The 13466-nt window shown below is 36.5% G+C and overlaps 1 protein-coding gene across 19 annotated transcripts in view; it reads left to right on the plus strand.

The window, feature by feature from the left end:
• Positions 1-13466, plus strand: part of RNF111 (ring finger protein 111) — a 96179-nt gene that overhangs the window by 51418 nt on the left and 31295 nt on the right. For all 19 annotated transcript variants that reach the window (XM_086321236.1, XM_086321241.1, XM_086321242.1 and 16 more), the window contains exons 3-4: positions 9070-9196; positions 11823-11986. In XM_086321236.1, coding sequence (XP_086177362.1) covers positions 9070-9196; positions 11823-11986 — 291 coding nt within the window. The remainder of the gene's footprint in view (positions 1-9069; positions 9197-11822; positions 11987-13466) is intronic.

Raw genomic sequence — 13466 nt, forward strand, 5'->3', positions numbered from 1 at the left:
AGCAATGGCAACTGTAACAGGAAGATTCTTTGATAGTAACTAGCATCAGCTTGTTGAGCATGCATTGCATTATGATATATTTTATGTAAAGAGTCTGAGTTCAGATTTGGAATTAGGTGTTAATTCCAAGTGTTGCTTATGTTTGTTCGACAAGTCATTTAAACTTTTTAGGTTTCAGTTTCTTATGGAGCTAGACACGTAGAATATTAAACATGGGACAGAGTATGCGCTCACAAATTGGAAGCTCTTGTTATTGGCATCATACCAGACTTAAGACACAGGGAAACGAAAATAACAAGTTATATGGAGGGATTCCCGAAGAAGTCTGCTAGAGCAACCGTTGTTTTTGTTACCATTGTTACACTATCCAGGTTGTTACATTTTATTTTTCTCATGAAGTACAAATAAAATAAGTAATCTTAAATAGCTAAATCACCTGCAGTCCCATCACTTTTAGTTACACTAAAGTTTCTTGTCATTTAATATTTCTATGTGTAAAAGACAACAAAAATGAAATTGGTCCGATAAGAAGTGACCTGTTGATTGTTTTAAAGCTTTATTAGGGTTAACTTCATAACTTCAGGGATATTTCCTTTAAATTTTGTTTTAAATAATAGTCATTCTAAAGATACCCATATCTTGCCTAATTGTGATAGTTATTTAGTTGCATGATTTTTGTGTAGTGTATTCAAGTAATGCTTATAAAGGTTCTTTTTGGAAAAATTACATTTAAGCAAACAGTGCCTAAATAAGTTACTTATATAACTTTTAGTTATACAGCCTCTATATTCATAAAAAATGATACAAATTAAATTTTAATACACTAGCAAAGCTAGCTTTGTATCATTTATCATTGGAACTGATGTTTGACTTTGCTTAACTACGTGAAAGGTGTTTAATATTACCTGTCAGGCTGCAGTCCATGGGGTTGCAAAGAGTGGGACACAACTTAGTGATTGAACAACAACGTTAGGTGATTTCTTTACAGGCTTGTAAAGAAATTTCATATATACATAACATAGAGGGAGATCACCAATAAAGTTGATATGCAGATGTAGCTTTTCTCCATGTAAAATGGTAATGTCTACTTGATAGGTTAAAATAAGGGAGTTGGTTTTTTTTTTTTTAATTCATGGTGTTTTATTTTTATATATTATACTTTTAGTTCTAAATATATGATTGCTGGGAGCTTTTATCTTACTCTTTATCATGTATGAGATTATGAAGAATTAGAAAAGTAATTTGGAAATTGAATTGAGAATATTAAGTAGATACTTAAGTGCTGCCATCTTGTTGTTCTCTGTGTATGAGATATTTATGATGTTAAAAATACATTTAGGGACTTCCCTGGTGGTCCAGTGGCTATAAGACTCTGCCCTCGCAATGCAGGGGGCCTGGATTTGATCCCTGTCAGGGAACGACATCCCACATGCTGCAAATAAAGGATCCTGCATGCCTCATTTAAGACCTGGTGCAGCTAAATAAATAAATTTAAACAATTAAAAAAAAAAAGAGAAGGCATCTCCTGGTTTCCCAAATGTAAAACAAACAAAACAAGCAAACCAGAAACAAACAAAAAAAACCATTTGACTTGAACATGTCTATGAGTGTAGACTTTAGAACTTAGAAACTACTTTAAAATTTTGCACATCTCATAGTTTTTAAATCTTATTTTTTTTCTATTTAGTGGATAGAACAATTTATATGTATTCCAAAATAAAATGTTATGGAATATTTTTAAAATAACTATTTCTCCAATCATAACGTCTTTCATTGCCTCTGATTTACTAGTGCCTGCTTTGTTATCCTCTTTGGAGTATCAGTATCAGAGAATATGTTATATATCTAATCATGGACTTGTAACCTCCTCCAAATACTGGCCAGCTTTTGAAGTAGTACAGATATTTGATGATAGAGCTATATTACAGATGAAATTCCAGGATGTCTAGGAATGGTGCCTCAGGTAAAGGAATGTAGACTGTGTAAATTCCACACTGAGAAAAAAATTGAGCCATTTGTTATCATGTGGTAAGCAAGCATTCTGTCAAAACAGGATAAAATTGAATATAACTATCAATGGAATACCAACATACTAGTAGAAAGTACAATGAGAAAAAGGTAACGTGTGCAAAAGCAGCAAAGGGAATAAACTGTCTAAGAATAATCTCAATAGGAGTACATTTGGCTTCTCTGAAGAAACTTTGTAACTTTGTAAACTTATGTAACTTTATACAATTACATTTATAATCAAACCATATTCTCCGTTTTTTTAGGGGTTTATAAATATGATATTGGTAGATGTCAAGATAGGATCTTGGATGGAAGTATGTATGTTTTAGAGATATCAGGGCTTTTAAAGTGATGTCTAATGCCACTGCTGCTGCTGCTAAGTCGCTTCAGTCGTGTCCAACTCTGTGCAACCCCACAGACAGCAGCCCACCAGGCTCCCCCGTCCCTGGGATTCTCCAGGCAAGAACACTGGAGTGGGTTGCCATTTCCTTCTCCAATGCATGAAAGTGAAAAGTCAAAGTGAAGTCGCTCAGTCGTGTCCGACCCTCAGTGACCCCATGGACTGCAGCCTTCCAGGCTCCTCCATCCATGGGATTTTCCAGGCAACAGTACTGGAGTGGAGTGCCACTGCTCCACTCCAAATCTCAGGAATTTTTCTCTCCCCTTGATTTATAATCCTGAAAAATAATTAAGAAAACCTGAATGTACTAGGTATCAAAATAGAATAATTTTAGTCCTTTCATCATATGGTGTTGGGACAATTATAGATCTACATGCTCAGAAGGTGAATTTAGACCTTTTATATCATGTTAGATACAGAGATTAACAAAATGGATCACAGACATACATGTTAAGAGCTAAATTACACAATTGCTAAAGCAACATACAAATACTCAGTCACCTTTGGTTATGCAGAGGTTTGTTTAAACAGTCACCAAAAATGTGATCCATTAAAGAAATTGCTGACTTGGTGTTTCATCAAAATGAAAGACTTCTCTTCTTTTTAATTTTGTTTATTTTTTAATTGAAGGATAATTGCTTTACAGAATTTTGTTTTCTGTAAAACCTCAACATAAATTAGCTATAGGTATACATATATCCCCTCCCTCTTGAACCTCCCTCCCATCTCCATCCCCATCCCACCTCTAGGTTGATACCGAACCCCTGTTTGAGTTTCCTGAGCACACAGCAAGTTTCTGTTGCTGTCTGTTGTGCATGTGGTAATATAAGTTTCCGTGTTACTCTTTCCATACATCCTACCCTCTCCTCCCTTCTCCCCATGTCTGTAAGTCTGTTCTCTGTGTCTCTCTCTCCATTCAGATCAGATCAGTCACTCAGTCGTGTCCGACTCTTCGCAACCCCATGAATTGCAGCACGCCAGACCTCCCTGTCCATCACCAACTCCCGGAGTTCACTGAGACTCACGTCCGTCGAGTCAGTGATGCCATCCAGCCATCTCATCCTCTGTCGTCCCCTTCTCCTCTTGCCCCCAATCCCTCCCGGCATCAGAGTCTTTTCCAATGAGTCAACTATTCGCATGAGGTGGCCCAAGTACTGGAGTTTCAGCTTTAGCATCATTCCTTCCGAAGAAATCCCAGGGCTGATCTCCTTCAGAATGGACTGGTTGGGTCTCCTTGCAGTCCGATGGACTCTCAAGAGTCTTCTCCAACACCACAGTTCAAAAGCATCAATTCTTCGGCACTCAGCCTTCTTCACAGTCCAACTCTCACATCCATACATGACCACAGGAAAAACCATAGCCTTGACTAGACGAACCTTTGTTGGCAAAGTAATGTCTCTGCTTTTGAACATGCTATCTAGGTTGGTCATAACTTTCCTTCCAAGGAGTAAGCGTCTTTTAATTTCATGGCTGCAATCACCATCTGCAGTGATTTTGGAGCCCAGAAAAATAAAGTCTGACACTGTTTCTACTGTTTCCCCGTCTATTTCCCATGAAGTGATGGGACTGGATGCCATGATCTTAGTTTTCTGAATGTTGAGCTTTAAGCCAACTTTTTCACTCTCCACTTTCACTTTCATCAAGAGGCTTTTGAGTTCCTCTTCACTTTCTGCCATAAGGGTGGTGTCATCTGCATATCTGAGGTTATTGATATTTCTCCCGGCCATCTTGATTCCAGCTTGTGTTTCTTCCAGTCCAGCGTTTCTCATGATGTACTCTGCATATAAGTTAAATAAGCAGGGTGACAATATACTTGTTGTTAACAAGTATAACAACATATATAAAAAAGGAGCCTTGATGTACTCCTTTTCCTATTTGGAACCAGTCTGTTGTTCCATGTCCAGTTCTAACTGTTGCTTCCTGACCTGCATACAAATTTCTCAAGAGGCAGATCAGGTGGTCTGGGATTCCCATCTCTTTCAGAATTTTCCACAGTTTATTGTGATCCACACAGTCAAAGGCTTTGGCATAGTCAATAAAGCAGAAATAGATGTTTTTCTGGAACTCTCTTGCTTTTTCCATGATCTAGCGGATGTTGGCAATTTGATCTCTGGTTCCTCTGTCTTTTCTAAAACCAGCTTGAACATCAGGAAGTTCAAGGTTCACATATTGCTGAAGCCTGGCTTGGAGAATTTTGAGCATTGCTTTACTAGCGTGTGAGATGAGTGCAATTGTGTGGTAGTTTGAGCATTCTTTGGCATTGCTTTTTTCGGGATTGGAATGAAAACTGACCTTTTCCAGTCCTGTGGCCACTGCTGAGTTTTCCAAATTTGCTGGCATATTGAGTACAGCACTTTCACAGCATCATCTTTCAGGATTTGGAATAGCTCAACTGGAATTCTATCACCCCCACTAGCTTTGTTCGTAGTGATGCTTTCTAAGGCCCACTTGACTTCACATTCTAGGATGTCTGGCTCTAGGTGAGTGATCATACCATCGTGATTATCTGGGTCGTGAAGATCTTTTTTGTACAGTTCTTCTGTGTATTCTTGCCACCTCTTCTTGATATCTTCTGCTTCTGTTAGGTCCATACCATTTCTGTCCTTTATCGAACCCATCTTTGCATGAAATGTTCCTTTCGTATCTCTGATTTTCTTGAAGAGATCTGTGGTCTTTCCCATTCTTTTGTTTTCCTCTATTTCTTTGCATGATCGCTGAAGAAGGCTCTTATCTCTTCTTGCTCTTCTTTGGAACTCTGCATTCAGATGTTTATATCTTTTCTTTTCTCCTTGGCTTTTCGCTTCTCTTCTTTTCACAGCTATTTGTAAGGCCTCCCCAGACAGCCATTTTGCTTTTTTGCATTTCTTTTCCATGGGGATGGTCTTGATCCCTATCTCCTGTACAGTGTCACGAACCTCATTCCATAGTTCATTAGGCACTCTATCTATCAGATCTAGGCCTTTAAATCTATTTCTCACTTCCACTGTATAATCATAAGGGATTTGATTTAGGTCATACCTGAATGGTCTAGTGGTTTTCCCTACTTTCTTCAATTTTAGTCTGAATTTGGCAATAAGGAGTTCATGATCTGAGCCACAGTCAGCTCCTGGTCTTGTTTTTGCTGACTGTATAGAGTTTCTCCATCTTTGCCTGCAAAGAATATAATCAGTCTGATTTCGGTGTTGACCATCTGGTGATGTCCATGTATAGAGTCTTCTCTTGTGTTGTTGGAAGAGAGTGTTTGTTATGACGAGTTCATTTTCTTTGCAAAACTCTATTAGTCTTTGCCCTGCTTCATTGCGTATTCCAAGGCCAAATTTGCCTGTTACTCCAGGTGTTTCTTGACTTCCTACTTTTGCATTCCAGTCCCCTATAATGAAAAGGACATCTTTTTTGAGTGTTAGTTCTAAAAGCTCTTGTAGGTCTTCATAGAACTGTTCAACTTCAGCTTCTTCAGCAGTACTGGTTGGGGCATAGACTTGGATTACTGTGATATTGAATGGTTTGCTTTGGAAACGAACAGAGATCATTCTGTCATTTTTGAGATTGCATCCAAGTACTGCATTTCGGACTCTTTTGTTGACCATGATGGCTACTCCATTTCTTCTGAGGGATTCCTGCCCGCAGTAGTAGATATAATGATCATCTGAGTTAAATTCACCCATTCCAGTCCATTTCAGTTCGCTGAATCCTAGAATGTTGACATTCACTCTTGCCATCTCCTGTTTGACCACTTCCAATTTGCCTTGATTCATGGACCTGACATTCCAGGTTCCTATGGAGTATTGCTCTTTACAGCATCGGACCTTGCTTCTATCACCAGTCACATCCACAGCTGGGTATTCTTTTTGCTTTGGCTCCATCCCTTCATTTTTTCTGGAGTTATTTCTCCACTGATCTCCAGTAGCATATTGGGCACCTACTGACCTGGGGAGTTTCTCTTTCAGTTAAATTCTTTGGTACCATCTTATAATGAAAGACTTCTGTGCTTCATAAGACACCATTAAGGAAATGAGTATATAAAGAACTTTTATAATTCAACACCAAAGTCCAAGTTAAACATGAATGAAAGATCTGAATTGATATTTTGGCACAGTGGCTAATAAGCATTTGAAAAAATGCTCAACATCATTAGTTATTACAGTAATGAAAATTAAACTACAATAAAATACTACTATATATGCACTAGAACAGTTACTATAAAAAAAGAGACAATAATAATTCATGGCAAAGATATAGAGCCCTCATTTTCCCGGCAAGAATGTGAAATTGAACAGTCACTTAGGAAAACAATTTGGCACTTCATTAAAATGCTAAACACAAATGTATGATAGTATGTAGAAATTGCATTCCTAAGAATTTACGCAAGAAAAATGTAATCACATGTATACAATGAAGTACATGCATTTATTTATAATAGCCAAAAGTGAGAAAAATTTAGGTGTCCATCAATAACAGAAGAATGGATAAACTGTGATATATTCATATGATAGGAAACTTACTCAGCAGTAAAAATGAATGAACTGTTGATATGCCAGAAAGATAAATAAATCACAAAATAAGTATGCTTAGTGAAATAAGCCCAGGGACGGGGGAACCTGGTGGGCTGCCGTCTTTGGGGTTGCACAGAGTCGGACACGACTGAAGCGACTTAGCAGCAGTAGAAGCAGTGAAATAAGCCAGATATGAAAGTATTTATAATGTATCACTCTATTTATATTGAGCTTTTGAAAATACAGTTCAATCCATAATGACAGGGGTGGTTCAGTCACTAAGTCGTGTCCGACTCTTGCTACCCCATGGACTGTAGCCCACCAGGCTCCTCTGTCCATGGGATTTCCCAGGCAAGAATAGTGGAGTGGGTTGCCATTTCCTTCTCCATGTTGTAGGGGTGTAGGGATGCAGATAGAGGGATGGTGATTGACTGAAATAGGGCTTGTGGGATCTTTTTAGGGTATTGGAAATATTTAAAAACTGGACTGTGGTGTGGTTATGCTTCACGAATGTACTAAAGTCAGTGAAATGTACACTTAAAGTGGATGAAATTTTAAGCTCTCAATATTCTTATTATTGGAAAATTCTTATCTCAAACATGTCTTAGAAGTTGTTGGCTGACCTTTAGACAGGTGATAGTAATGAAGAGATAAGACTATTTTTAAAAAGATAGTTTAGCCCTAGATTTGTGGAAAATACAGCAAGAGTAGAAATGGAGGGTAACTTTTATCCTTTTTTTTGTTTGTTTAACCGTCTTAACCAGTTTAAAGGGTGCAGTTCAGTAGTTTTAAGAATATTCACGTGGTTGTGAAATGGATCTCTGGAACTTTTTCTTCTTGCAATCTGAAACTCCATACCCAATTAACAGCTCCCTTTTCCTTCTTTCCCCCTCAGTACTGGTAACCACCATTCCCCTTTATCTGTGAATTTGACTACTTTAAACAGTCACCCATAAGTGAAATCATACAGTGTTTTTGTGTGAGTGTGTGTGCGGGACTACATTGTTTCATTTAGCAGGGCCAACTTCTAGTAATAATCTTATCTAATGCCGTAAGTAAAAATTAGTTCTAGGTGAAGTAAATACTAAGGAAACACACTGAACCCAGTATAATGTCTTCTAGATAAGGAAGCACTTTCCAAACTTAGAATACTTTAGAAAAGATTGTGTACAGAAAAAGGTTCTGTAGCATAAAACTAAAAAGTCACTGTGTTTCTTAAAAAATACCATATCACACAAATAAAAACAACCCTGAAGAAAGTGTGCAGAGAGTGTAGTGTCTTCATTTTATATGTTAAAGGGTTAATATCTTACAGAATGTGAATATCTTACATAAGATCTTAAATGACTACTTCCAAATATTACAGTGTTAATGTCCTTATATGATTATGCAAATTCATATGGAAACTACTGAAAGTTTGTAAAGCATAAACAAAAATCATGAGAAGAATTAAAAATGAATACGTACCGATTAAGAAAGGGAATTCCCTAGTGACCCATTGGTTAAAAATCCACCTGCCAGTGCAACGGGTTCGATCCCTGGTCTGGGAAGATCCCACATGCCTCAGGGCAAATAAGCCTGTGCTCTGCAAGTGCTGAGCGGGCACTCTAGAGCCCACATGCCACAGTTCCGGAAGCCTGCGTGTCCTAGAGTCCTGTGCTCTGCAACAAGAAGAGCCACCACGATGAGCAGCCTGCGCACTGCAACTAGAGGGTAGTCCCTGCTTGCTGCACCTAGAGAAGCCTGCACGTGTCAGTGAAGACCCGGCACAACCAAGGGTAAATAATAAACAAAAGTTTAAAAAAAGAGTAAGTAACTTTTCACTATGTGTGGTGAACTCCGGTTTTAAAAACTTTGATTTGGCAGATAAAATTTTCACTTTTGTGACTAATTTCACACAAGTAAAAAATGTCAAAATTTTTTGTCTATAAGTTAGCTGACAGGCATATGCCCTTAATTTTTAAAATTGAAGTATAGTTGACTTACAATGTTGTGTTCATTTCTTCTGTTTGGCAAGTTGATAACATTACACATGTATATACATTCTTTTTTTTTATATTCTTCTCCATTATGGTTTATCACAGAATACTGAATATAGTTCTCTGTGCTGTACAGTAGGACTTTGTTTATCTCATATACCCTTCAAATGTATTTTCTTCTTTCTAGGAAATATTGATGAAGATGTTGTGGTGATAGAAGCTTCCTCCACTCCCCAGATCACTGCCAATGAAGAAATTAATGTTACCTCAACTGACAGTGAAGTGGAGATAGTAACAGTTGGGGAAAGCTATCGGTAAGATTTTAATTCCTAGTTGTATATTTGAAGTTTTAAGTATAAATATTTAGACACATTTGTGCTGCAGATATTTTCATTGTTTTAATTAAAAAAAAAAACAACCTAGTTTGAGTATGTGGTTGTTAAACTAGGCTGAGTTAGATTCATCTGGGAAGATTATAAAATACATATTGTTGCTGGATCATGGCCCAGACCAGTTGAACCAGAATCTTAGGAATCAGTATTTTTTAAGCACCCCAAGTATACAGTGAGAGTTGAGTCATTGCTCTGGATAAATATTGATTTTACTTGGTGTTTTATAAAATTGAGTTTGTTTTATGATTCAGAGTTCACAAACTCCTGGTTTCTCATTAATACCAGTGATGTTTATGCTTTTATATTAGGACAACTTTGTATCAAACCTCTTTTAAAATTTTTTTGTCCTTCACTCAGTAATTTGTTATAAGCTCTGTAGTAAAAAATGAATGGGATATCCTTGTTTGTTTTGATAAATAATTGAAATGTCATTGTCCTTTTGAGAATCACTTTGACCAAAAAAGAGAGAGAGAGACCCTAATATTGTATTCATTTTGGGCTTTAGATGGTTACAGATACTGGTAAAGGAAGCAGTGAACTGCTCCTCTCTTTCATGTCATGCACAAAACTAATCTATGGATGAACCTTAATTTTTGTGTTGGAATGAATTCAGAAATGCATTTGCTTATTGTATTTTAATGTTATTGATTGAAAAAAAAATGTTCATGTAACAGTCTAGAACGTGCTTCTTTACTTAACACTTTCTCATTGGAGTACTGCTCTAATGGCGTGGAAGAGAGCACTCTATAACATACACTTGTTTAAATTTAAATGATTTTCCCATACTTGGAGGAAAATTGATACTCCGTGGTATGTGCCATAGATACCTGTGACTGCCCATAGTGCTTGATACAATATTAACTTGGTTTCTATGAGCTATAATTATTGTTGAAACTAAGAACCTGTTTTTTCGTGGAATTGGAGAGCTTTCTTATCATGCAGATGTTTAAATATTCAAGCAAATGCATTTACATAGTGGAGACAGTGCTCTTGAAAAAGACATATATGCTCATTACTCATATTTATTTTCCTTATGGTTACCTAGAACATTAACTTTGTCACTTCAACTGGCTCCTTGCCCTTCCTCTGTAAGAGAGAATGTATCCATGTTTCAGATCTCCTTGTGTCAGGATTTGATAATTGCCACTAAGGCCTCTGGAACTGTTCCTTATACATCAGGCTTTTTGCTGGTACTTCACTCAACATTATATTTGGAGTTAGTATATCCTGTGAAGTTTTCACCAAAGTACTGCAAAGACCTGGAAGTTTCTTCAGCTATTAACAGTTTCTCAGAAATAATAGGCTGCTCAGTTTCATCAAAGACTCTTGATTTCTCAAGAATTTTAAATGGTGATCATTCTCCTTATCTAAAACTATTTCATCTTGAAACATTTGTTTATCCTCATGCCTTAATATGTACAATTCTTGCTGGAATACACTGTCTTTTTTTCTTTTTTTTTTTAATCTGTGTCTCAGGATTTAAACTCTATACTCCTCTATTACTTGAAAATTTAAATTTACAATTTGAAGTTCTTTCTAAACTTCTAGGCTCCATGATTGCTAAGGCCATTTTCAGCTCAGTTTGAACTTTGGAGTTCTTCTCTGAAATTCTCTGTATGAACTTTGAGTGACCTATCTCATACGCATACAACTACATGTTAGTAGATCTGGCTCACTTTTTTCCGTACATGCTGACATACATACATATAAGCATATAGGCAGTTTTACATTCATTTTGGGCAGGAGGAAAAACCAACTTTGTAGTAAACCCCATCTTCCTAAAACATTTATTTTTTTCTCCTTGGATCCTGAGAGCTGCATATTCTATATACTGTCTCTCTGTACCTTTAATCCAGATCATTACAGTGAATCCTTTATAATTTTTTAATAATAAAATATATGCCTGTAAGTAATTTAGTACAATATACATAATTAACAGATGATAAAAGGCATTTGGTGTTGAGGGTTTGTAGTTATATGCCTTTAAAGCATAAGTGGCTCAAACAATGATGTTATGTATAGCTGCCAAAGTATAGTTAGCTGCAGTAAACTAGCTACGGCTATCCTTACTTCTCCTGATAGCAAGAAATCTCTCGTACTTCAAATCTCTTTTAGGACAGTCCCAGAAACAACTTGGTTCTGGACTCCCAAAGCTGAAGATCATGTGAATGCTATTAAATGTTTAGGGTGTTGATATTTTTGTTACTATATCTATGATCAATAATTTTAGGTCTTAAAATGTAAATGATTGATTATAACCCAGGTGACTACTCTACCTTGAAAAGAGAGTAGCATTCTTGAAACAGAATCCTGTATTTTACACCAATGATAGGCCTAACATATTTTTCGTTTTCTTAGGTCAGTTGGTTGGTGAACATTTATTAAATATTTAATTCAGATGTTTATTGAGTGCTCAGCATTATGCTAGTCATAATTCTAAATTCTATTGTGATTATCTCTCTGGAGAATTGTTGCATGAAGAATTTCACAACTTATTTTGTAAGAAAGGCTTATGATTTCTTAGGTGACTAAAAATTTTGTTATTTAGGTCTCGGTCAACCCTTGGACACAATAGATCTCACTGGAGCCAAGGTTCAAGTTCTCATACAAGTCGACCACAGGAGCCACGGAACCGCAATAGAATGTCTACTGTTATACAGCCCTTGAGGCAGAATGCAGCAGAAGTTGTGGACCTTACTGTTGATGAAGATGGTAAGTTGGAGTGCTAGCAGTGTGGAATTATGAAGATAATTTAGTAAAATGAAATATCTTAATATGTTAGAAACTCTTTATTGCTACTTATTATTGGTAATAATAATAATATGTCAATAATATATTATTAAATTACAGAGAAGTTGGCAGATTATCCTAATGTTATTTTCAGTTGATAATATAACCCCAGTTTGTAAGTTGTGTCTAAGTTTTTTCTGGTTATTGTTTCACTGCTTGGTAGTTGTTTTCTTAGAAAAAATTATTTTTACAAGTGGTGGTTTGATCTATCCTCAGACTTATGTGTTACTTTCATTTATAATATTGCTGTCATACTTTACTATGAAAAATAGAAACAACAGTTTTAAAATACAGAACAGAAAAGCAGTGTAACTGAGTTTAAATGATTAATACTAGTTATTTGAGATGTTGAATTTGCTTTTATAAGTTACGTTATCTTTCAGTGTAATAATGTGGTTACTTTATGTGCTGCTTAGCTCTAGTGTTTCGTTTTGGCTTACAGGGCTTCTGTAGCTCAGATGGTAAAATACCTTCCTGCACTGCAGGAGACCCTATTCAATTCCTGGGTCAGGAAGATCCCCTGGAGAAGGGAATGGCAACCCACTCCAGTGTTCTTGCCTAGAGAATTCCATGGACAGACCATGGGTTGCAAAGAGTTGGACATGACTGAGCGACTAAGACTTACACTTCACTTCTCTGGCTTACATACAGCTACACCCAAGTAACTGAGGAAACAATGCTAGAGTTGGAAAGCAGAGGTTAGGAAATGTGGTAAGCAAGTATGAATATATGAATACATTTGTGAATTTTCCCTCAAATTGACAATTATCTTTAGATACTGATAGTTACATCTTAGAAGGAAATGGTCGGGAACTCTGCTTAATGAACTGTGGTAACCTTAATGGAAAGGAAGTCCAGAAGGGAGGAGATACATGTATATGTATGGCTGATTCATTTTGCTGTACAGTAGGAGCTAATACAACATTGTAAAGCAACCATACTCCAATAAAAAATAAGTTAAAAAAGAAGCCCTCAATCATAATGTCCTTAGTATTTGGTAAGCCATATATGGATTGGATTCTTTACCATCTGAGCCACAAGGGAAGCCCATTAGTTTTGGCAGTTAGCTATAAATTAGATAAGGAATACATTTGCTAGGTTGGAAGAGTTAAGGGCCTTGTGAAATCAACTCTAATATTGGCTGTTGGCAGTTTGGATGATCATAACTTTCAGAGTACCAGTACTTTGGAGTTAAGATGTTTATGAAGAGAGAATTTATTCTCAATGTACATTTCAGTTAACAATGTTTTGGTTTTTATTTTGGAAGTACCATAAATCATCTGTAAGAAGCGGTTAATATAATAGGGATTTATTAAAGATTATCCAATTAAATATTGTTGACTCTTTTGGAAACTTTTTGTGTTTTCCCATGTGACACCTGCCATCTAAGTAACTTTTTAAT

The sequence above is a fragment of the Bos grunniens genome, chromosome 10, assembly GCF_055505025.1.
Source record: "Bos grunniens cultivar Pamir isolate PY7600 chromosome 10, Bosgru_T2T1.0, whole genome shotgun sequence".
NCBI classification, from domain to species: Eukaryota; Metazoa; Chordata; class Mammalia; order Artiodactyla; family Bovidae; genus Bos; species Bos grunniens.